The 24,876-nt window shown below is 50.8% G+C and overlaps 1 protein-coding gene across 1 annotated transcript in view; it reads left to right on the plus strand.

Moving 5' to 3' along the window:
• Positions 1-2,984: 2,984 nt before the first annotated feature.
• FA2H (fatty acid 2-hydroxylase) overlaps positions 2,985-24,876 on the plus strand; it is a 45,812-nt gene continuing 23,920 nt past the window's right edge. Inside the window, exon 1 of the mRNA XM_040982370.1 lies at positions 2,985-3,314. Coding sequence (XP_040838304.1) covers positions 3,045-3,314 — 270 coding nt within the window. The 5' untranslated portion in view covers positions 2,985-3,044. The remainder of the gene's footprint in view (positions 3,315-24,876) is intronic.

The raw sequence follows: 24,876 nt of genomic DNA on the forward strand, positions 1-24,876 counted from the left end.
CAGAAGTGGATCAGCCAGGGCATGAACTGACACCCATCTGGGATCCTGGTGCTTATGAGGGGAGGATTAGCCAACTGAGCTATCACACCAGACCCTGCATCTCAAATTTAAAACAAAAAAAAAAAGCTTTACATATACTTCTTTACATAGAAAATATTTTGAAAGGTTAAATAATTACAAACTACAAATACTGTTAGAACGCCACAAATTTTTTTGTTGTCTTTCACTATAGATTGTCCTGGAAATTATTCTGTGTTAGTATATGAGGATCTGTCTCATTAATTCTAGTGACTGCATGAAGTCTCCCTCTCTGTGTATTCCATAATTTATTTAAGTATTCCTCTCTAATCATGATTGATTTATTTTTATTGGAAAGTCAGATATACAGAGAGGAGGAGAGACTGAGAAGATCTTCTATCCTCTGATTTGATCCGCAAGTGGCTGTAATGGCCGGAGCTAAGCCAATCTGAAGCCAGGAGCAAGGAGATTCTTCTGGGTCTCCCACACTGGTGCAGGGTCCCAAGGCTTTATGTCGTCTTCGACTGCTTTCCCAGGCTACAAGCAGGGAGCTGGATGGGAAGAGGGGCAGCCAGGGTATGAACCAGCACACATATGAGATCCTGGCGCATGTAAAGTGAGAACTTTAGCCACTAGGCTACCATGCTGGACCCTGTGTTTTTTTAATAGTCAGTCAACAGTGTTGCTATTGAAATTACTCCTACATCCTGGTATGGTATCTACCCAAGACCAAACTTCTAGAAGTGGAATTCCTAGGGTAAGAAACAGTATTGGAGCTGGCATTGTGGTGCAGCATGTTGAGCCCCTGCCTGCAATGCCAACATCTCCTATGGGTGCTAGTTTGGGTTCCAGCAGCTCCATTTCCGACCAACCTCCCCTGTCCGATGCTCCTACAAAGCAGTGGAAGATGGTCAAGTCCTTAGGTCCCTGAACCCACATGGGACATCTAGGTGAAACTCCTGGCTCCAGCCCAGCTCAGCCTCAGCCATTTAGGGAAGGAACCAGTGGATGGAAGATTACTCTCTGCTTCACTCTCTTTCTCTGTAAGTTGGCCTTTCAAGTAAAATAGAATTAGAAAGGAGGGAAGGAGGAAGGGAGGGAGAGAGAAGGACAGTGTCGCAATGCCGAATCGATGGCTGAACTGATTATCTGAGGACAGTGATCGTTTCAGGCAATGGTGAGACATCCAAGTGGGGAAGCCCCACAGATAGTGTGAGCAGGAAGTGTGTGCGCTCAGATGCTTCTGCACTGGCAGCTCTCTGGAACAGGACAGGTGTGGATGTGGGCTAAGGGTGACTCCTCACGTATTCACTGCTTGAGAGAACCAAGATTCCAGAACCATAAGGCCTGCATGACTAGGGGGCAGCTGTCCCATGGCAGACACAGGGTGTCGCCGGAACTCTCCTACTCCCTGAGGGGGAAACGCAAAGAGATCTGGACGGGGAAGAGAGAGAGAGAGAGAATATGTGGACATGGGCAAGAGTGACTCCTTTTCCCAAGCGCAGCAAAGGCCAGCCGCATGGGGCGGCCCCCTCAAGAGAAGGCTGCGGTTGCAAATGGGAGGTTAGGGGGGGATTCCTCCCGCTGACAGCAGGTGCAGCTATGTGCAGCTCTTCTCCAATCCAGACAACATACTAATCATAAACACATTTCAGCCGGCATCCTCTCCAGGCCCATGTTCTCGATGGCATCAGTAAATATTCCCCGTCCGCCCACATACCCAGGGTCCTACCTTAGGGACAGGGCTAGAGGGAGAGGTAAGGCACTAGCCCTGGGCGTAAAACATATAATGGTACAAATTAAAAAGTTGATAATAAATATAAATATAATTTTAATGAACTACTTTAAGGATTTAAAATAAGGCAAAAGCTCCACCATGAGCCGACTGTCCAAGTTTAAAGAAAAACCAGGATCCCACTCCACACTTGCACCACCCTGCTCCACTAGTCGTAAATCTAAACAAGCAATGCACATCCCCCCTCTAGCCTCATAATTGGTCAATATTGATGCTTTAAACGATTTATTTATTTTTATTGGAAAGGCAGTTTTACAAAGAAGGAGAGACAGTGAGAAAGATCTTTCTATCTGCTGGTTCACTCCCCAAGTGGCTGCGGCCAAGGGCTTAGCTGATCCAAAGCCAGGAGCCAGGAGCTTCTTCCTGGTCTCCCCTGTGGGTGCAAGGTTCCCAAGTCTTTAGGCCGTCCTCTTCTGCTTTCCCAGGTCACAAGCAGGGAGCTGGATAGGAGATGGAACAGTCTGGACACAAACCGGCTCCCATGTGGGATCCCGGCGGATGCAAGGCGAGGATTTAGCCACGGTACCATCACGCTGGGCCCAGTCAATATTTTTAAGACGTTCTCTGTTTGTATATTGTTGCAAACACACACATAATTTACACACCCAGAGTTGGCCATCTCATCCATTTTTTAAGTACTCAGTGACATTTTTTATTAGTACCTCCAGGTTGTGTAACGACGGTCTGAAAATGTTGTTTTGAAATATATTATATACCGTGACTGCTGAATGTGGAGAGCGTTTAAAGCTTGCTCGGGAGGCTAAATCCCTCACTCGCTTCATCCTAGGTCCTCGTTCCGCCTCTCCCTCTCTTGAACCCAACACTGTTCTTTCTTACTTGAAGCTACAGCGGACTGACGTTCACCAAGGACGTCCGTCCAGTCCGCCACCTGTGACGGGAGACTTGCTCCGCCTGCATCCGTTCGCTCTCCTCCCGCTAAGTGACACACCTGGCTGGCACGCCCTCTACCTGCCCCGGGCCACCTGGCGGGCAGCGTCGGCGCCCGGCCCGCCCCCACTCGGGTCCGCGGGGCCTTCCTGCCGGCCGATGGACAGAGGGAGGAGCCCTGGCCGCGTCCCGCCGAGCGGCCAATGGGAACGCACCATGCAAATGAGCAGGTGCGGTGGCGGCCGGCCCGTTGCGACGGCCCGAGCCTCGGGATGTTAGAGGCGCGCTGGGCGGCCGCCGAGCAGACGCCCGGGCTTCGAGCAGCGAGCTCCGGTCTCCCACCATGGCCCCCGCTCCGCCCCCAGCCGCCTCCTTCTCGCCCGCCGAGGTCCAGCGGCGCCTGGCGGCCGGCGCCTGTTGGGTCCGCCTCGGGGTCCGCCTCTACGACCTCACTGGCTTCGCGCGGCACCACCCGGGGGGCGAGCAGCTGCTGCGGGCGCGGGCGGGCCAGGACATCAGCGCAGATCTGGACGGACCCCCGCACAAGCACTCTGACAACGCGCGCCGCTGGCTGGAGCAGTACTACGTGGGCGAGCTGCGCGGGGACCCGCAGGTAACAGCCGGCTGGGGTCACACCCACCCGAGCTCCCTTCCCCCATCACGTCCCAGGCGAGGACCCAAGGTGCCAACCCTCTGTCCTCCCCTCGCAACGTTCCTGCTTCTTGTCTCCAGGGAACAGGTCACGGGCCCCTTCCTCTCTGCACCCTCCAGCTCGCCCAGCCGTCTCCCTGGCCCTCATGCGTCTGTCTGCTAGTCCTCCCGCCTCCTTCCAAGTCGTTGCTAACGCCAGCCCCCTGCCTTCCCATGGCGTGGGACCCCAGTACCGGCTCCAGAGCCCCTACAAAGCCGGGGCTTTCCTTCCTCTTCCATTATCTGCCTCTCCCTTTTCACAACTGTTCCTTCATTCCTGTTGGAGTGATAAGTTAAGAGGCTCATCTGTCCTTTGGTCTCCCCATCCCACCTAGCTTCCACTTCCAAGGGCCACGGTTCAGAAAGTCCCTCAAAGAGCTTGGATTTCCTGATGTGGCGCTGACTTGTACCAGGGCTTCATTCAGTGCCTGGACGGAGAGGTCCCGGCCTTGTCTTGGGGGTCCTGGGTGGAGTTTGTTACCTGCTCTAGGATGTGGAAACGGATGTGCCCAACAGACAGTTGATCAGTGTGGTCGGTGGAAAAGGCAAAATGAAGGCTGCCTTCTCTCCCAAGGATCTCTCAGATGAGGGAGATGGGCCCAGGGAGACTCAGGCCCCCAGGCCAGCTCACTCTGTGTGAACCCCAGACTCCCCTGTGGAACTGGTGACAGCAGGGAGCCTCCAAACGTGACTTCTCCCAGCTCATGGCTGGACTCAGCAGGTGCTGTTAGACCTTCAGTTGGCAGGTCCTCCCGCTTGCTCTCTGTTCCCCTTGGGATTCCTCTGTGGGTCAGTTCTGCCTGACTCTTCTTGTCATGTTGGTCATTCGCTGGGCTATATATGGATCAACAGCCCTGCGCTGGGCACAAGCAGGCACCGGTGAACAACATGAATATGGCTCCTGTCCTTCTGGTGCTCCAAGCTGGTCACATGACAGTCGATGTGCCACACAGTGCTATCTAGCGGCCTGTGCACCTGGAGGGGCGGCTTCTCCAGAGAACGGCGCTTAGACTGAGAGCTGGTTGATGGACAGGGCTAGACCAGTCAAAGCATGATGGGAAGTATGTTCCTGCTTGAGGGAACAGCATGTGCAAAGGCTCTGAAGGACTCAGCTGCACAATCACTGGACAGAAATCAAACCTCAGTGATGAGCAGTGGGTGGGTGGGTGGGCAAGGCAAGGCAGGTGGAAGGAGGTCAGTGGGGGCTGGCTCCTGCAGGGACATGATCGTGAGACTGACTTTGAGCAGGCAGGGAAGGGATTTACGCAGGGACAAGGTGTGGTCAGAATTGCATCTTAGAGTGTCCTGACTGCAGTGCTTCAAAGGGATGGAGGAGACTGACCAAGACACCAGTGTGGGCGGCGGTGAGGCTGCTGTGACTGAGGACATGGTCTTGGGAGGTTTCATGGGTGGCATACCCTGCTGCGGGAGCCAATGTCAGGTCATGCTGAATATGTGGAAGATTTGGCCACTGGTATCAGACAAGTACAGAGAGAGAGAAAGAGAAACCATTACTGCCAGGCCTGTGATAGCTCTTGGTGCTGGCCATGCGTCGCAATCATGTCCTACAGTCAGGAACTGTGGGCTGTGGCCTGTCATCCCAGAACCATCCTGAGAATCACCCTGGCCAGCTGCCCCCTCCAGGGCTCCACCTCCGCCAACCGCCTGGCACCAGGGTTTGCTTTGGCCCAGCTTTCTTTTGCCTTACCTCGTCCTCACAACAGATCCAGAAGGCATGCCAAGTTTGCAAGTGCTTCCTCCTCCTGCAAAGAGTACCCATTACCCCAGGAGTCCCAATAGGGGTTTGTACTGCAAGGATTCTGACTGCTCAGCCACAACCCAAGGAGGTGGGAAAAGACTGCACATAACACCCATGTAAGCCCATGGGGCCAAACCTGAGCAGTAACCACGTAAGCCATACACTTCAGGTACCCGTTAGCTTCTGTCTACAGATCTCAACTCAGGAACTAGAACGGGATTATCTTTAAACTGGGGGAGAGAGCTAGGGTTGGATGTGCTTTCAGAGATGGCTGGATAAAGGACAGGCTTTCTAGCATCCCCACGCCACCTTCTCCACCTCTTTCCTTCTGTGGATCAGGGCTACCCATAGTCACTGAGATCAAGGTACCTCCTGCAGTGACAGTAGCATCAGGAAGGGCCAGGAGCCAGCTCTGTGGCCAGGGACTCATTCCCGAATGGTGCCTCTCCTAGGGGATCTTCTTCCTTAGCTTCGTCACTGGCTGGGACCACCTGTGCTCTTGGTCCCATTTGTTTTTCTGCCACACACACACACACACACACACACACACACACACACACACAAACACACACACACACACACACACACACACCAGGTACACACATGCACATTCACACTCACAGACACATGCACTAGTGCAGCTTCCTTGAGTCAAATACTGTTCGAGAGATGAGACATAAGCAGCTGGGACCATGGCCTTGACTTTAGAGAAATTGAGCTGCCCACCTTGAACAGGTGAAGGTGTCATGACTAACGCTGGGCCCTCTTCTTGCTAGCTCAGGTAAGAGGGATGTTCTTCCAACTGCAGCACACACAGCTGCTGTGCACAAAGCTCATGTGAATTGCAACTGGCCCTTTCTATAAAAGAAGCCAGAAAAGGGTTTGGGGCCTCAACTCCTTGCAGGCTGTGCTACTGTATTTTCCAGGCTTTGGTTATGGATGAGTCACTATAGCAGTTCTCTCTGAATTGGCATACCTCTTGAATCATTATCCTTAATACTTACCTTTAGATTGACTCACTTTTTTATCATTTACTCATCCTAGATGATAATACCAGTGACATCATTGGTGGGTGTTGAGTTTTTTTTCTCTTTTTTTCAGAGAAAGCTCCCATCTGCTGGTTCACTCCCCAAGGGCCTGTGTTAGGCTGTGTTTGAAACCCAGAGGCCACAAGCTCGATCTGGGTCTCCTACAGCCACAGCCACTTGAGCTGTCATCATTGCCTCCCAGGGTGTGCACTGGTGGAAAGCTGGAGTCAGGAGCCAGACAGTGTGTTGAGCCCAAACACTTGGGCATGGGGAGACAGACACCTTAGCCACTAAAGTCCTGCTTCCAGAAATCACCAGATACACATGCACGTTAAGCCCAGACATGTTGAAGGAAGACATGCTCATGCCGTGCACAGTGTCGGCAATGTAGACACCCCCAGTGCCGTGCAGACCACACTTTGAGACACACACCAGGCTCCTAAATCCCTGTGTTCTCTGGGCCATTTCCTTGGACTGACAAAAAAAGAAGAAAATGTGTGCACATTCCACGAGAATGCCACAGCTTCTGGACTAACCCCAAATCTGCCCTGCACACGGTAGCTATGGAAGGGCCTCACATTATCCCACTTCATGCACACAGACCTGAGAATTCATACAGGGGCGCACATTTGGTCATGCTAGCCTAGCAGTTATCTGCAGAAAGGCAAGCCTCCCAGCCCCAGTTGCTGAAAGGTCAGAGTGCTACATCCCAGTCCCTGCAAGCACATCTCTCTGAGCTGGGAAGTACACAGGTTCAGTTACTCACAGCCCTCCTCCCTGCCCCCCGCCAGGCTTTAGGATTTGGCTGGAGTTTCAGGACCTGAACAATTCACTGGGGCGGATGACAGGGAGATCTTAGGCTTTGGGCAGGGAGTCATACCTGAGGCCCCTTGTAATGCCTCTCACACAGCTCCACTTAGAAGCCATCTGAGCTGAGATGGTTCAAAAGCTGAGACAAAAGCTGATACTTGGCCAGCTTGCTCATCCAGCCCATTGCAAAGAGGGGACTAACTGAAGAGCATGAAGGCTTCCCAGTGGGACCTGCCTGGCCAATCAGCAGTCACCCTCCTGCCTCACCTGCCAGGAACCTCCTCGCTCTGGCCTGCTGCCTGCCCAATAAATCCACTGTCCGCTTAGGATGAGCCAGAACCCATTGGTAGAGCACTCAGGACCAGGTCACCATGCTTCCATGTGCTCTCTGCAGTAAACATGGGTTCTGTGGTGTCACACAGAAATCAGCCTGTGGAGAGGCTTTGTGACTCAGAACTGGGGGCAAGAGGAAGTTAAAAATTAAAATTTCTTTGGGCAGGGGAGCAAAGCAAAACAGGAATTGTAGGAACATGTGAGAGTAGTCGTCCCCAGAAATAGACCCTGGGGATGGCCAAACTGATGCCTCTGCAGCATCCACTACCCTCCCATCTTGTCTCCCAGCACACACACATCAGTAGTCCTTATGTGGTTTTCATTTATTCAGACATACAGGTGACAAGCACCCTGTTCCTCTGTAGAATGGCCCTTGCCAGCGTCACCAGGACCTTCGCCTCCCTCAACCTGGTGGTCATATCTCACCTTGCCTTACCTGACTGGATGCAGCTCCCACCCAGTTGATCCTTGCCCCATCCTTGATGCTCTGTCTCTCTCCACCTGCCTGCTTAGAAGCTATGCCCTGTTGGTTTCCCACCTGAGTTCCCTTTCTATTGGTTCTGTAATGATTCAGTAGAAACTGGATGACTTAAAACAGCACAGGTGTGCTCCCTTACATTTTTGAGGTCAGAAGGCAAAAATAAACCAGCAAGGCAGGTTCCTTCTGGAAGCTTGGTCGGGGTGGGGGTGGGAGATGCAGGGAGGGTCTACCCTCTTGCATTCTGGTGAAGTCTCCTGCTTGCCTTGGTTCCTGGCCTCTGGCCAGCCATCTCATCACCTGGCACTGCCTCCGTTGCTGCATTCTCCAATGCCCTGCTTCCCTCTTCCATATGTCAGGACACTTGTGATGACATGGGGCCCTCTTGGATGATCTTCCCCACTCCAGATCCCACTGGACACAGAAGGTAGTGTAGACACAGATTGCAGGTGTTGGAGGAGGGACAGAAGTCGAATGCCCTATTGCCCAGAGCACCATGTGGAATGCTTCTAGCACCTGTGGTGGGCTTGCACCTCCTCCCAGAGTGGCCACTGTGCCACACCTTTCGGCTTCAGATGAACACCATCAGCCACTCTACCAGACAGCAATGTTCACTCAGAATTTTCTAGGAAATCATCAGTGTCTTCCCCGACACTTAACAGCAACTTTCTCGATTGCCTGCTCTATCCCAGCAAATCTATAGGTGGCTGAGGAGGAAATGTAAAGTTAAGTGGGGAGGGGCCGGCGGAAGCAGGGGTGGGGGAAGGAGCCTATGACTCCTTCCTCTTCCTTCCAGAATAATTTCCCAACCTCAAGCCTACTTCCGCCACAGCCCTGCAGAACCTTTCGAAAGAGAACTTGGCTAGGTTGTGGCCGCGCTGCTCATTCGTCAGTGACTCCCTCTCGCCTGATCCTGTAAGTCCAGCTCAGTTGCTTCTCCTTCGCCCTCTTTTGCAGCAGACTTTCCATACCACCTCATCCGGAGCTGTGCTTTACCTTCTCTTAGATTCAGACAGCACTGCACCTGTACCCTCTTGACAGCATTTATAACATTCTTCCTTATTTGATGTGTAGTCACTCCATGTCTTATCTTGCCTACTAAGTTGTCTTCTCCTGAAGGACTAGAACGGTGTGACTCATCTGGGTGTCTCTAGGACATAGTGCTAGCACTGTGCATGACAACAGGAACTGATAAGCATTTGGATAATGCACTTGGGAACCCAATTTAACCCATTCTGCCTTGTCATCCTACCCAGAGGATACCCATACAGACAAATTGAGCAATAAACACACCTCGTTTGGTAACCTTGAGATACAACTTTGAAATATTTGCACAATTGAAAACTTGGGTTAAGCACCATGCTAGAAAGGGAAAGTGGCAATATTAGCTTATGCAGGATATTTCAAGAATTAAAATGGCAGGGCTGGAGGGAGTCTCTCCCATTTCCTCTGTTACCTAAAAGGATTGGGAGTTGATGGAAGTGATGGAGGCTACCAGGTGTGTCTCACTCATTCCTTCAGGCCTTCGCAGCCAGAGTCTGACAAAACTTCCATACTAGGCTGCTGCTGCTGCTGCTGCTGCTGCTGCTGCTGCTGCCTGTCTCATGAGGCCGTGCGAGGGTTAGAAGTGAAGTTAACCACAGAAAACCTCAGCTAAGCGCCCACGTTGCTGAGAGCAGTATGGCTGCTGGCTCGCCCCAGCTCACCTGGGTTTCAAGTCCCAGTGACTGTGGTACCTATTCCTGCACATTTCCCTACAGGGTATAGTTACAGAACGGGAGTTCTCTGTCTCCTCAGCCTGGTGCTCACCCCAGGCGGTTGGCAGACTCTGAACACACCTCTCTGTCACCTGTGACAGAGCTGTGGCACTGGAGACTTACTGGAGACTTACCAGCTTGGCAGCGCTGAGGAAACTTAGCATTGCGACCAGTGTCATCCCCAAAGGTGACTTCACTTTGACAGTCTATCATAGGGTACTTAAATATCAGTTCCAGATAAGCCTATCTTTTAACTATAGTACAGGTTTCAGATCTGTTCTAGCAAGGCCAGGAGTCCAGAATGCCCCCTGACACAAGTCCTTGCAATGAGAGTGAATTGTTCAGTCTATACCAAACTTGGTTCATGTTTGCCAAGGTGTAGTCATTTTTTAAGATTTTTTGTTGTTGTTGTTGTTGGAAAGCCAGATATACAGAGAGGGAGAGAAACAGAAAGATCTTCTGTCCACTGATTGACTCCACTGATTTCACTCCCCAAATGACTGCAATGGCTGGAGCTGAGCCAATCCTAATCCAGGAGCCAGGAGCTTCTTCCAGGTCTCCCACACAGGTGCAGGGTCCCAAGGCTTTGGGCCATCCTCCACTGCTTTCCCAGGCCAGAAACAGGAAGTTGAATGGGAAGCGGGGCCTGCCAGGATACGAACCAGCATCCATATGGGCTCCCGGCACGTGCAAGGCAAGGATTTTAGCCACTAGGCTACCGTGCTGGGTTCAAGGTATAGTCATTATAATTACACCTTTAAAATGAAGAGGAGGTGGAATTCTAGTACTCTCCCTGCTCCTGTGCCCAGTTGGACGCTCTCAGCTTTACATGATGTTCAGATTCCCTTATGAAAAATGGAGTCTCTTGGAATAGCTGCATTTAGATTGACTTCTAAATGCCAGTAACCCACTTCGGTGTTCATAAGCATCTCTACACTTTTTTTCTTTTCAAATTTATAAGCAAATTTCTTTCCTCAAGTTTGGAGGCTGGAGAGCATAGGTTCTGATTTGCTGTCTGCCGAGGGCTGTTCTCTGCTTCCAGGAGGATACCCGCATGTGTGTCCTCACAGAGCAGAAAGGCCAAAGGGCTGAGCCTGCTCCTTCCAGCCCTTTCCTAGGGATCAGAGTCCTCCTGTTGGAATTTCTCCCTTAAGGCCCCAAGCCCTTATAAGATCATCCCTCAGTATGCTCAGGGGTGTAATTCCAGAACCTTCTCAGATACCCAAACCAGTGGCTGCTGCAGTCTTTTGGAGTATAGTTCAGGTCTCCTAGCAGGATAAAGTCTGTGCAACAGGGCACCATTTACTGATGTACCTCAAAGCCCCACCCCTTTTTTTTCCTTTTAAGATTTATTTATTTTTATTGGAAAGCAGATTCACAGAGAGAAGGAGAAATAGAGAGGGAAAAACTTTCTATCTTCTAGTTCATTCCCCAAATGACTGTAATGGCCAGAGCTGATCCCATCTGGAGGCAGGAGCCTCTTCCAGGTCTCCCACACAGATGCAGGGTCCCAGTGCTTTGGGCCATCCTCCACTACTGCTGTCAAAGCCACAAGCATGCAGCTGAACTGGAAGTGGAGCAGCCGGGACGTAAACCAATGCCCATATGGGATCCCAGTATTTGAAGGGGGAGGATTAGCCAATTGAGCCACTACGTCAGACATGAGCCCTCATGTTTTTAAAACCAGTCCAGGAGCCTATCCCTAGAGATGATACTATATGGAGAAATGAGGTAGCCATGTCCTTGGCAGAACTCCTATGACCTCCTGTGGCCCCAGCTTCGCTGAATACTGGGCTGTATCTCTGATATACCAAGTTAAGAGCTTAGGTTGGGACTGGTGCTGTGGATCAACAGACTAATCTTTCACCTTCAAGCACTAGTATCTCATGTGGATGCGGATTCATGCCCTAGCTGTTCCCTTCTCATTCAGTTCCCTACTTGTGACCTGGAAAGCAGCAGAGAATGGACAAATACCTTGGAACCCTGCACCTGCAAGGGAGACCCAGAAGAGATTCCTGGCTTCAGATCATATCTGTTCCAGCCATTGCAGCCATTCGGGAAGTGGACCAGCAGAATGAAGATCTTTCTTTTTTTATCTCCTGCTCTATATTTCTATAAATCTACCTTTCAAAAAAATAAATCTTCACAAAAAGATGATGTTTGGCTGGAGTCAGGGTGCTATAAGAAACACTTTCTGTCATTCCTTGCCCCTAAGTAGAAAGCCTTGTGGATCCTAGACTAGAAATTTATTTGTGCAGTATGTCTAATGTGCACGAAGATCAAAATTTTGTAGAAAATGGGACAGAGGGCTAGATAATTAGCTCTTTTTAGAAAATGATTCTTCAAAATGAAGATTGTATTTGGACTTCAATTTTTAAACCTAAAGTGGCGTTGTTTTTGTGCTCATGCAGGTCTCTGCTACAGCTGTGTGTAAATAGGGTTATTCGAACAAACATGCTTAAGGGCCGAGGGGTCCTCCAGGTCCTGGGATCCACAGGCTGGTCCCTGGAGAAGGCCCCACTCTGTACAGGTCACCTTTCAGTGTCTACTCTGCCGGTTCTGGATTTGGCAAATGGCATTGTGAGCCAGTCAGCTCTCTGTCACAGCATGGCTGTCACAAAATCTGTGCTTTTTGTGTGGATTTTCAGTCTGCCTTGGCGTTGTATAAGCGTCATGTGTTGTCAGATGATAACCACCCTCCTGTCGCCTGGGTGGACTGAGCTGGTGGGGAGGTGGTTGATGCGGAAGCAGGGACTAGACTTGCATGAATGATCCACTGACTCAGGAGTATTTATTTGCACGTGAAGATGGTGGTTACTGCCCTTTGCCACCTGAATCTTCAGGGACTCCGATAAAGAACACTTGGATAATGTGGTAGGACGAACAGTGAACCTTGCCTAGCAGTTTGTATGTTTCAAAGGAATTGTCATAAAGGTTTCCATCTGGATGTTTTGAAGTAGGAGGGATGCATGTAGGAAGCCGCAGGTGCCAAGCATTTCCACTGCCCACCCAGGGCAGAGGAATCTTAGAGATGGGATTCTGCCAAGAGAGAGGAAATGCATTTCTTTCTGAGCTGGGAGGGGTGACATGCAACTTTGGTCCCTCTTGCCCCTGGAACTGGCCTAATACTGGCCTCTGCTGTCTGGTAAATGTGCTTTGCCTTCTAGGCTGATGTGTGGAGATGTGTGTTCCCGGGGTGAGGGAGATTTCCAAAGGGGAGCAGTCGCTCTTTCCCGGGACACGTGACTCATTCCCCAGAGGCCCGGTTACTGATTAATCAGTAGGTTGAACGCTCAGGCCTCCTAGCAGCTGCCCTTGCACAGGGTGAGGGGCTGGAGGTCAGAGTGTGAGACGGGGCAAGGCGTTGGCTTTGGAAGCCTCTCCTGGCACTACAGGCATTGTAGCGGGCTGTCAGGAGGGGAGTCCCCTGGAATCTTTCATTTAGGCAGCATTCATGCAGTGAGGCCAAAGAAATTTTATTGTGTGAGTTAGGAAGGCAGCCACTATGCCAAGATGCTTAGCCGCTTCATCCAGATGACATTGTAGACTTCCTCTAAAACCTACCGTGGGGCTGCAGCAGACTGGGAGAGCCATCAGGGCATGCTGGCGGGTAGCTGCCACATCTGCTGTCCCCACCTTCTGGACAGGACAATGGGAAATGTCCCATCAGGGCCCCACAGTCAGTCTAGTCTGTGGCTCAGATGCTGTCAGTCCTGCACCATAGTGAGCCTAAGTGGCACCATTGCCAACTGTGGTTGCTGCTGGGTACTCTCTGTGAGGCTTAGCCCACCAGGACCACTGAATGGGCTCAGAGGGAGGCAGGAGGGGAACATATGAGGGACACACACAACACACACACATACATGTGAGACATACATGTCAGACATGGAATTCCCTAGAGAGAGAGACATGAATCCTGGAGGTGCTGGTTGCCACATTCTCTGGGCCTGCCCCAGGTTAAATGTTCCAGGATCTGGAGTGTGGTCAAGGGATGAGTTGCCAGGTGGCGCCGGGGAGGGGGTGGGGGCAGGCAGCACCAAGGACCAGGGAGAGACATGACCTTCGGTACCAAGCCTGGGTGACTCTGTCTCCGGTGAGCTCTTGCACGTACCCGAGGCTCTCTGACCTTGAGGCAGCCTCCCCTGGATTATTCCAGACGCCAGCAGCTGGGAAGGACCTTGGTACTGGGCTCTTTCCAGTCCACCCTGAACAAGAGACTCATTGCACTTGACATTGATCTGCACCCAGTACGGGCATTTCAGTGGAGATAGGCACTGCGTGCTTATCGCATCAGCAGTGTGTTTTGTCCAAAAGAATGGATGGCATAGTTGATAAAATTCAACTTGGAGCAGAAGGGCATGAGGGACATTTGGCCTGGCAGTTGAGGCACCCCAGTCCCACATCACAGTGCCTGAGTTGGCTTCCAGACTCTGTCTCCTGGCTCAAACCTCCTTCCAAGGCAACTCCCAGGAGGCAGCAGGTGTACGCTCTAGTCCTCAAGTCTCTGCCACCATGTGGACACCTGGATTGAGCTTCTGGCTCCAGCCCTCCTTGTTGCTGCAGCCATTTAGGGACTGAACCAGCAGATGGGAGCTGTCTCTTTCTCCCTCACAAATGAAATTTTTTTTTAAGATTTATTTATTTTTATTGGAAACATAGATTTACAGAGAGAAGGGAAAACAGAAAGAAAAATCTTCCAGCTACTGGTTCACTCCCTAAGTGGCCACAATTGCCAGAGCTAAGCCTATCCCAAGCCAGGAGCCAGGAGTTTCTTCCAGGTCTCCCACACAGATGCAGGGTCCCAAGGCAGCCAGGATAAGATACAGTACCTATATGGGATCCCTGCAGATGCTGGAATGAGGATTTAGCCACTGAGCTCACAAATTTAGCACCAGACCCATAAATAAATAAAAAATAAAAATAGGTTACACTACAGGCCTTCCTTTATTTCCTCCATCATAGTAATGGCATGTGAATGAACACAATTTACAAAAATCTAGATGAAGAGTGCAGAAAAGGAGTGTCCCTCCCATCCCAGTCCCCGGATATATAAAGACCATCAGCACACCCCTGTGCAACCTTGTGGAAATATTCTATTCCTGGGCACACATACATGTTCTTCTCTTGTTAGTTCTCATATAAAAGAATCCTGTGGTTCACCCTGCTGGGGAACTTACTGCTTTTTTGTCTGCACACTCAGGACCTATTCTATACATCTTCCAAATCAGTAATGGAGGTACACTTCATTCTGTTAAACAGCAGCCACTCCTGTTGGTGTTTATGTACCATCAATACCGTAATAAGCCTCTTACACACTCATTTTGCATACGTGTGTGAATACATCTGTAATGTAGAGAGTCTTAGCTTTGGGTTTCTGAACCAAAATAACATATATTTTATATTCACAATGATTGCCAAATTGCCTTCTAAATTGTACCAGTTTAAATTCTCTCCAACATGTGAACACACCTGCCTCAACATACCTTCATGAGCACTGTTATCAGTACTTATCATTTTGTAAATGAAAACAGTTGGTCTGTGTTTAAATTTGTATTTATATAAAGCAAGAGATAACATTGTCTTTTCATGTTTTTTTTTAAGATTTATGTATTTTTATTGGAAAAGCAGATTTACAGAGAGAAGGAGAGATAAAGGACTCTTCCATCCACTGTTTCATTCCCCAGATGACTGCAATGCCCTGAGTTGAGCCAATCCAAAGTCAGGAGCTGGGAGCTTCTTCCAGGTCTCCTACATGGGTACAGGAGCCCAAACACTTCAGCTGTTCCTCACTGCCTTCCCAGGCCATAAGCAGGGAGCTAGATACAAAGTGGAACAGCGGGGACTCACACCAGCACCCATTCAAGATGCTGGCACTATAGGAGGAGTATTTAGTCTGTTGTGCCACCATACCAGCCCCTTTCATATTTTAATCTGCATGTTTTTGTTAAGTTGCTTTTTCATGTTTGGTGTCCATCTTTCTTGTGGCTAGTCTTTTCTTGTTGATTTATAATCACTCCTTACATATGATAAATGCTAGCTTATTTTCCATCATCTACATTAGTACTTCCCTCCTTTTCTTTTCCATATAATAAAAGAAACCATTTATTCTTAGAAATAATCCTCAGGCCTGGTGCAGTAGCCTTTGCTTGTGGCCTGGGAAAGCAGTCGAGGACGGCACAAAGCCTTGGGACCCTGCACTTTTGTGCTTTCAGAGGCAGGTACTGCCTGCCCTAGGGCCTGATGTTGTGGGGGCAGAGCAGTGAGGAGGTCAGGGGAGCCTCACTGATGGTGAACCCTAGTCTGCAAGCCCATGGGGACCAGATAACCAAAGTGTGTGCAAGTCTGACCACGCAGTCATATTGGCAGGGATTCCAGCCAGGGACTGCAGGGATGGGGAAGGGTGTAGAAGCAGCAGATGGAAGCCATTGGTCCTAGGGAGTCAAGTTTGGGGTGAGCCCCGGGTGCCCTTCCTGCTCTGTGCCCAGTGCTTGAGGTTGGAAGTGAGGTGTAGAGGTCAAGTACTATGTGTGTGTGTGGGGGGGGGCAATGGTCAGGAAAGCTGGGGAGTCGCCCTGTCTGCTTGTGCAGGCCCGCTGCTAGTTGGGAAGGGCTGTGAGCCTCCCACTTCTCATGTCCCACCTCCACCCCTTCCCTGTCATCAGAGCTACATGCGGAACTTATTTAACAATGGTTGCGGGCCAGCCTCTTGGTGTAGTGGTTAAGCTGCAGGTTGGGGCAGGCTGGGTGGAACCCCAACTCCGTTCGTGACGCTCAGCTCCCTGCTGACAGACACCCTGGGAGGGAGGCAGCAGGCCATGGCTCAAGTAATATATCGCTGTCACCCATGGGTGAGGCTCCTACAGGCCTATGGGGAGCGAACCAGCAGGTGGGAGTGCTTTCTCTCCCTCTGTCTAGCTCTGTCTCTCAAATATACATATATAAAAGATAAATAAAAACAGATGTGTGGAACTTTGCGGGGTGAGGGAACTGGTCTGTGTCTGGATTGGGTCATTGGTACAAGGAAGCGTGTAACTGTCAAAATGTGTCAAGCTATACTGAGATCAGTACTTTTTGTTTTTAAGCCGTGTGAAAATCATGCCCAGCGGAAGTAGGAAAGGAGCCAGATATGTGTGACACCGGTTTCATAGTCACTCGTAGCGCGGACCTTTGAAAGTTTGCTTTTGATAAGAAACAGCAGCCCTGGGGTGGTGAAATCTGGGCCGAAAACAATGAAGGGTTCTTGGTGAGACCCTTTCAGCCTTGCTGACTGAAATAGTTCCCAACGAATGGGGTGCAAGGGGAGTGGGGTGGGAGAGGAGACAGTTACTTTGTGGAAAAACACTCCTGGGTTTGCTCTTCCAGGATAAGCAGAGTGAGTACACACGAACGCGTGCTTTAATCAAGGACTGTTTCCCAGAGATTTTTTTTTTTTCTTAGTAGTCACAAAGCATTAACACAGCAAGTGGCTCAAAAAGGGCAGGAACCCATCCCCTTCCCAGCCTGGAGGTCAGAAGTGTGACGTTGAGATGACAGGATTGGTCACTTTCAAGGGGCTGCTGTAGGGCTCTGGCTCTGCCTCTTTTTGAGGGGGCTAGCCCCCGACCCCACTCCCTGGTTCACAAACATAACGCTCCAGCCTCTGCCTCCCACATTCTTCCCTGTCATTCTCTGCATCCTCAGATGGCCTTTTGCTTGGAAGGAGTGCGGGGAGAGGTTGTGGAGGGGATGCCAGTTTGCAGCTGTTAGAACCCCTGCCGGCCAGGGGTGACTACAGCTGAACTAGAGGACCTCAGGCACCATGTTCCCAAGGAAAGTCACGTTTGCAGGTTCTGGGTAGACATGGACTTAGGAAGAACACTTTCAGCCACTCCCAGGACAGTTATCACTAAAAAAAAAAAAAAAAAAAAAAAACTTCCATTCCCACCCCTCCGAGTCCCTTACAGGGAAGGCCTTCACTGGGGAGCCCTGTCAGTTGCAGAAGAAGGATTCTGACCCACCACAGCACAGCTTCCATTGTTGAAGACTCACAGGAAAAGTGTGATACCTCTCTGGAGTGGAAAAGAACCACCTGTAACTAAAGGCGCATGTACAGTGATGATATATGCGTATTTTCTCAAAACATCCCCATCCACTCCGCAACCATCTGTCAGACCTCTGGAGGCAAGACCCCAGACACCTGCATTGCTTAACCACGTGATTCAGTTGCTACTTGCTGTCCTAGAGAGTTAAGGACAGAGGACATGGACTAGGGAAAGCCAGAGGTCATGAAAGTGGCCAAGTGGGCAGAGCTCATGAAGTTATGGAAGGATCAGCATCCTCCATCTCCCAGCAAATGGCTTGGCTGAGGATTGGTGTGTGTGTGTGTGTGTGTGTGTGGGCGGGCTCACTAATCTAAAGCCCACCTGTTGCCACTCCATCCAGGTCACCCTGGTGGGTGGCAGGGACACAAGAACTTGGGCCATCATCTTCTGCTGCTTTCACTTGTATATCAGCAGGAAGCTGGATCATGAGTGAAGCTGGCCCTGAGGCATGGTTTATATTCCCTACCACTTGGACCCAGACTGCATATAACAACCTTGAGGGCCTGTGAGATCTATACAGAGGAGCAAGTGAATCAAACCCAAATAGGGATGAGCTCACGAGTCCTTCCAGCTCCAGCTTCTATGTGACGAGCAGTGGATTTTTTGGAACAGTAGGAAGAGAACAGGAACCCTTGTGTGTGGGAGCCCTGGTTCATTATCAAGGATTTAATCTGTTCTGAGAACAGTGGGCAGCCACTGCAGGGTTTTAAGCAGGAGACTGAAGAAGTTAGTCTGCATTTCATTAGATAGTTCAACTGCCTTGTAGAGGGTCAACTAGAGGAGTCAAAAGTGGAAGCAGGGTGGGGAGGTTCACATTGAGGGCTTGTGAGGTTGGACTGAATCTGGAATAGGCTTGCACACAGGTTCTAGACCTTGCTGATGCCAGCACAGAAGGGAAGGAGGAGTTGATGGGAAAGGAGCTATCGACTTGAACAACTGGACAGTTTGGTTTCTGGAAGTGATTCGTGCTGGTGTGAGGACCCAGGTTTGGGATGGAGCAATATAAGTTCATTTGCCAGGGCCATAGTAAATCAGAAATGCAAAGCGAACAACCATGTCAAGGTTTCAGTTAGTATTGAATGAGTCCAGAGCCAGGCTGCCTAATATGGGGGCCACTAGCTAAAAGAGGTTCTCAAAATAAAATTTCCTCCATCACACTAGCCATATTCCCCGTGTCCATTCAGCAGATGAACCTGACGATGCCTTTGGTAAACCTTGCAGAGGTGTGTGCAGAGCAGGAAGGGTATAGCTCAGAACCACAGGCCTTTCTTTTGGAGACAGTGGCCCTCGGCTCTGCCCATCGGGCTCTGGGATAGTGTCCCAGGCTCGGGCACAGATGACTGCTGCTTGCCCTGTCCACCTGACCATGAGTATGCAGTGGTATCCCACATTTGGGGTCACATCAGCAGGTACTGACCTCCCTGGGGTTGTTCAAGGAAGCCATACCATGGGACGAAGTATCATTGCAATGCCACATAAGAGTGCAACCTGGCGCTTCACCTGGAGCATAGGCCAGGGTCCACCAGGCGTCACCAGGCCTCACAGTTCTAGAGATCACCCTGCACACCTAGCTGATTTCGAAAACATGCACTGGGTTCCATGAGAATGGAAAAGAGGACATGAGCCTAAATCCTACAGACTTGTGTTCTAGAACTAACCATGCCAACTGAGACATGTCAGCTTAAATATTCTCAGTGATTAGGAGGACAAGATTGCCTGGCTGAGCAGGGAAAGATGTGACTGAATCAATAAAAAGGAGTAGTAGGTATAAAGGCAGGTTCTTGGATGTTGTTGTTTTAGATTTTGTGTGCATGTGTGTATGTATGTTTATTTTTATTGGAAAAACAAATCAGATTTATGGAGAGAAGGAGAGATAAAGAAAAAATCTTCCATCTGCTGGTTCACTCCCCGAAAGACCACAATGACCAGAGCTAAGCCAATCTACAGCCAGTAGCCAGGAGCTTCCTCCTGGTCTCCCATGTGGGTGTAGGGTTCCAAGGCTTTAGGCCATCCTGTACTGCTTTCCCAGGTCACAGGCAGGGAGGTAGTTCAGTAGTCAGCCCCAGGATTTTCTTGTTTTTTACAAACGAATTCAGACTTTTTTTGGGGGGGTGGGCAGTGTCATCATTTGCTGCTGTGTAAACAGAGGCAATCATTTCACGTATTTTAAATTTTCTTAAATTACTAGATGATAAAAGACAAATTTAAGGATATAATTTCTAGATCTGTGATATTACTATAGCAAGCCACTGGTTTTTATTTCTTCTTTAAAAAGCAGTGAAATAGGGCCTGGCGCAATAACTTAGTGGTTAAAGTCCTTGCCCTGAACACTCTGAGATCCCGTATGGACACCAGTTCTAATCCCAGAGACCCTGCTTCTCATCCAGCTCCCTGCCTGTGGCCTGGGAAAGCAGTCGAGCACAGCCCAAAGCCTTGGGACCCTGCATCCCACGTGGGAGACCCAGAAGACATTCCTGGCTCCTGGCTTCAGATTGACTCAGCTCTAGCCATTGTGGCCACTTGGGGAGTGAACCATCGGACGAAAGATCTTCCTGTCTCTCCTCCTCTCTATATATATGCCTTTCCAATTAATATAAATAAATAAATAGCAGTGAAATAGCCAGCATTGTGGAGTACTTGGTTGAACTGCTGCCTGTGATGTGGGTCAAGTCCCAGCTGTTCTCCTTCTGATCCAGCTCTCTGTTAGTGCACCTGGGAAGGTGATAAAGGATGACCCAAGTGCTTGGGCCCCTGTATGCACACAGGACACCTGGAAGAAGTTCCCAGCTTCCGCATGGTCCCACCCCAGCCATTGCAGCCATTTGGGGAGTGAATCAGTGAAAGAGATTTCTCTCTGTGTAACTCTGCCTTTCAAATAAATAAATAAATCTTTTTGTTTGTTTGTTTTAAAGTCCCCTTAAAAATAGCAAAACAGGGCCTGGCGCTATGGCGCAAGTGGTTAAGGTCCTTGCCTTGCATGCCCAGGATCCCATATGGGCGCCAGTTCTAATCCCGACAGCCCCGCTTCCCATCCAGTTCCCTGCCTGTGGCCCGGGAAAGCAGTCGAGGACAGCCCAAAGCTTTGGGACCCTGTACCCGCGCAGGAGACCTGGAAGAGGCTCCTGGCTTCGGATCGGCATAGCATCGGCCATTGCACTCACTTGGGGAGTGAATCATTCATTGGACGGAAGATCTTCCTCTCTGTCTCTCCTCTCTGTATATCCGCCTTTCCAATAAAAATTAAATAAATCTTTTTTTAAAAAAATAGCAAAACAGAAGTACAGAGAAGCTGACCCAATGCCGATTAGGGGTATTGCATGATAAAAAAGAATCTTGTTGTACCTTACAAGTTGATTGATAAGGGGATAAATTGTTGAGATGGCCTGAGTGTGCCACACACAACCTGTTAGCACCCAGAGCACCTAGATCTGAGTCTTACAACCTGCAGTCTAGTGGCCTTGGCCAATCTACAAAAGGACACCTCTGAGGCCCTCTGTCCTGTGAGCAGCTGCTCTCCCTCCCATCCTGCCCCTGCAGCCAGAGGCAAGGGTTTGGTAGGAAGGACCTGAAGGTGAACCTCAGAGACCTTCCCTGTGCACATGGCCAAGTCCAGGTCATGTCACAGTCCCTGGACTCCAGTGCACCTCTCCCCTTAGTCCCACACAAATCCCCACATCAGGCATTCGCTAGACAACTCGACACGTCCACGTGGCTCACGGCACCCCTGTAAATGCTGCTGTCCTCTGAGGCTCAAGGCCAGAGCACAGAGGAGCCATCTGGGTGACCATGCCAGGCAGAGGGTCTAGGTGCTGGCCTGACAGGTGGTGGGGGTGCTCTGGTGAGTGCCAAGTGGTGATTTGGTATTTTGTTTGTTATTTTTCACTGTATTTGCAAAGAGAATGGCTGAGGCTGAGAAAAGGAAGGGAAAAAGATCTCCCAAGACTTTTTTCACTCAAATGCCACAACTGGGCCATCTGGTGTAGAGAGTAGGCCCTAAGTCCTCGAGCTGTCACATGACTGCCTCCCGGGGTACACATTAGCAGGAAGCTGGGTTGAAAGTGGAGGAACCAAGGACTTCAACAGGCCACTCCAGGATGGAAATTGGTCATTCCCCATTGCACCAAACATGTGCCCCTGTCATTTAGTGCAGAAAAACCACAGTCTGAGAGTGGTCACTTGTGCTGACTTCTGCTTCTGATGACAAAGTTGTTGGCCATGGCATGAAAGGGGCCTCGTTTTGTGAGAACAAGGTTTGCAAGTTCCCCAGAAGCTGCAAGCAGGGGCCTAAGAGGCTGGGCTGGGCTGTAGAGCAGAAGTTGGTCCCACGCTGAAGGCTCAAGTTTTTCTTACTTGTTTTATCTTCTTCCTTATGCAAATACGGGATAGTGACTAATCACCTTGCTGTGACTTTAGGCAGGGCATGAAGCGGATAGATCAGGACAGGGTGAAACCTGTGGCTTGTTGCTTACCCTATGTGGCTCCCCAAGACCTGCTCACTCTGTGGCTAGAACTCAGCACCTGCTGAGCGTGGCTTCTGATGGAGACCCAGACCAAGGGTGGCTGACTGGGGATGGGAACCAGACCCTCCCGCTGCTTTCATTGAAGCCAGAACTCCCCAAAGTGGCCGGTCCCAAGAGCCTGTGTCGGGAGGCCAGATTGTGGGGGTGGGGGAGAAGGACTCACAGATGCCCCAGCCCCTTCTTCCTCTCAGCTTGTCCCCTCCCCACCTGGAGGCCGGCCTCCTCCACGCCTCCGTGCAGTGGGGTGGAGCCGCTGGGACACTGGGCCCAGGACACCACGTCGTTTGAGAGAAAGGATTTTCAGGCGCAGCACCCCCAGCTGAGGGATAAAGGGCCATCTGTGTGTCCCTGGGGCGCAGCCCGGCTTTGGCGAACAGCATTCCTTTCTGCGGCCCCCACCCCCGCGGCCGCGGCGCACACTGCTTCCTTTGAGTGCTCTGGGCCGTGCAGGGCGCAGGCTTGCTGTTGTTCTTCTCCAGCTCCCCCCACCCACTCACCCACCCAGCCAGCCAGGCGCCCCTCCCAGCAGAGCCTCTTCAGGGAGGACAGGGCTTGGGTCTGAGCCAGAGATAGTGTCCAGGGACTTGGGGGGCATCACAGTGGTTGCTCTGAGAGGGGCAATGGGGGACAGCGCCGGAAGTGGCCTCTTGTCTGGTCCTCTCAGCTTCTGCATCTGTGAGGAGCTGGAGATCACATCCCTGGTGCCATGGCCTGTGTCCCCAAGTGGCTGATGCTCTGGCTTTTCCCCCAACCAGGCTGCCCCCCGTCCAGCGCTGCTTGCCCTGGGAGCTGGCAGGGAACAACTGCTGGGTGCTTTGTGCATTTGGGGATGACCTTGATAGAGAAAGAGAGGACCCAGAAAAAAGAGTGGTGAGAGCAGGACCACTGCTATCAGAGGAAGGGCCTTTGTGGCCAGTTAGAACCTGGCCTCATGTTGGGAGAAGTGGAGATTGGCCTGCCACCTGGCAGGCTGCTCTCCCGCGGCCTCAGACTGTAGCTGGCAGGACCCAAAGGGTCAAAGTGCTTTCCTCACCCCCCACCCCCGCCGTACCCACAGCCCAGCACGCACGGTGTATGTCTGACTATAAAATCACTCACTTCCCTTTCCCATCACTGACGTGTCCCATCCAATGGAGCCACGCACTCCTGTTCTTCACTGTGAGATGCTTTCTGGTTTTTAACACTCCCTGGCTGCCTTCCAGAATCAGGAGAGTCTTTTAAATAATGCATCATGGAAGTTTCCAAGAAACTTATTTCCAAAGCCTTTCATGTTGGGGTTGTCCCCTACTCCCCTCAAATGAGTGACCTTTATACACTTGTGATTCACAGATGGTGCTGGCCACTGGAATTTGAGGGTGAGCCTGGCTCAAGCCATAAAATAAACACTGGGGCCTGGGTGAGTGGAAAGCGAGGACTGGATCAGCCCGGGTGGCGTCGGAGCAGCGGCTCCAGCAGCAGCTGCCTGGGTGGGAAGGCACTGGAGGGTTTCGACCTGCTGGCAGCTCAGGGTGGACGTGACACGAGCCCATGGGGAAGACGGACTGTAGGACATTTGGTGCAGTACCTGAAGGTCATCCAGCTACGGGACGACGCCAGGAGTCTCCTGCCTCCCTCCTGGGAAGTGTGTCCAATCTCCGGGCAACAACCTGGCTCCTGCCAGGGAGGGGTACGGTGTCATGACGCCACGCCAAAAGTACCTTGCAGCCGAGGACAGCCTGGGCTTTATTTATCAAAAGCATATCACTCGTGGCGTTTCTCTGCGGTTGCCCCAAGAACCTTGAAGCATGATTAAGCTGGGTCAGCCGAGGGACGGAGGAGGACAACGGAAGGGGAGGACATCTAGTCCACTTTTTTCTGGTCCTTCCTTCCTCGTCCTCACAGGCAGTGCCCCTCAGTGCTTGTCCCACAGCCAGTGCTGTTCCCTGACTCAGAGTCCCTCACAGCTGGGCTGAGGGAGTGTGGGGAGCAGACTGTGGACATAGATGCCCTCCACACCGATCTCAGGAGAGAGTCAGAGTCTGCGATGGAGCTCCTCCCCTTGCCCTGCTTGATTCTAAATATTCCCAACTGCGTGAAACAACAAAAATCCTTCCAACTGCTGTTCCAGGTCCGACCTTCTCTTCATGACTTTCAGTCATGTTTCACTTAAAATCTTAGAAGTAGGACATGAGGGCCCAACATGGTAGCCTAGCGGCTAAAGTCTTCACCTTACACGTGCCGGGTTCTCATATGGGCACTGGTTCTAATCTCAGCAGCCCTACTTCCCATCCAGCTCTGCTTGTATCCTGGGAAAGCAGTTGAGGACAGCCCAAAGCCTTGGGACACTACACCTATGTGGGAGACCCGGAAGAAGATCCTGGCTCCTGGCTTCAGATTGGCACAACTCCTGCTATTGCAGCTGCTTGGGGAGTGAATCAACAGATGGAAGATTTTCCTCTCTGTCTCTGCTCCTCTCTATTATCTACCTTTCCAATAAAAGTAAAAAAAATTAAAAAAAAACTAGGACATGAATTACTTTGTAATTTTCTGTGTTTGTATTTTGAAACAAAATCCTTTTTTATTTATTTTTGTTTAAGATAAACGCATTTTTATTTGAAAGAGTTAAAGAGACAGAGCTCTTTCATCCACTGACTAACTCTCCAGATGGTTGCAAGGGCCAGAATAGGCCCGGGCCAAAGCCAGGAGCCAGGAGCCAGGAGCTTCTTCCAGGTCTCCCATG

The sequence above is a fragment of the Ochotona curzoniae genome, unplaced genomic scaffold (genome assembly GCF_017591425.1).
Source record: "Ochotona curzoniae isolate NIBS_2020 unplaced genomic scaffold, NIBS_Ocur_1.0 contig_3622, whole genome shotgun sequence".
In the NCBI taxonomy this organism is placed as follows: Eukaryota; Metazoa; Chordata; class Mammalia; order Lagomorpha; family Ochotonidae; genus Ochotona; species Ochotona curzoniae.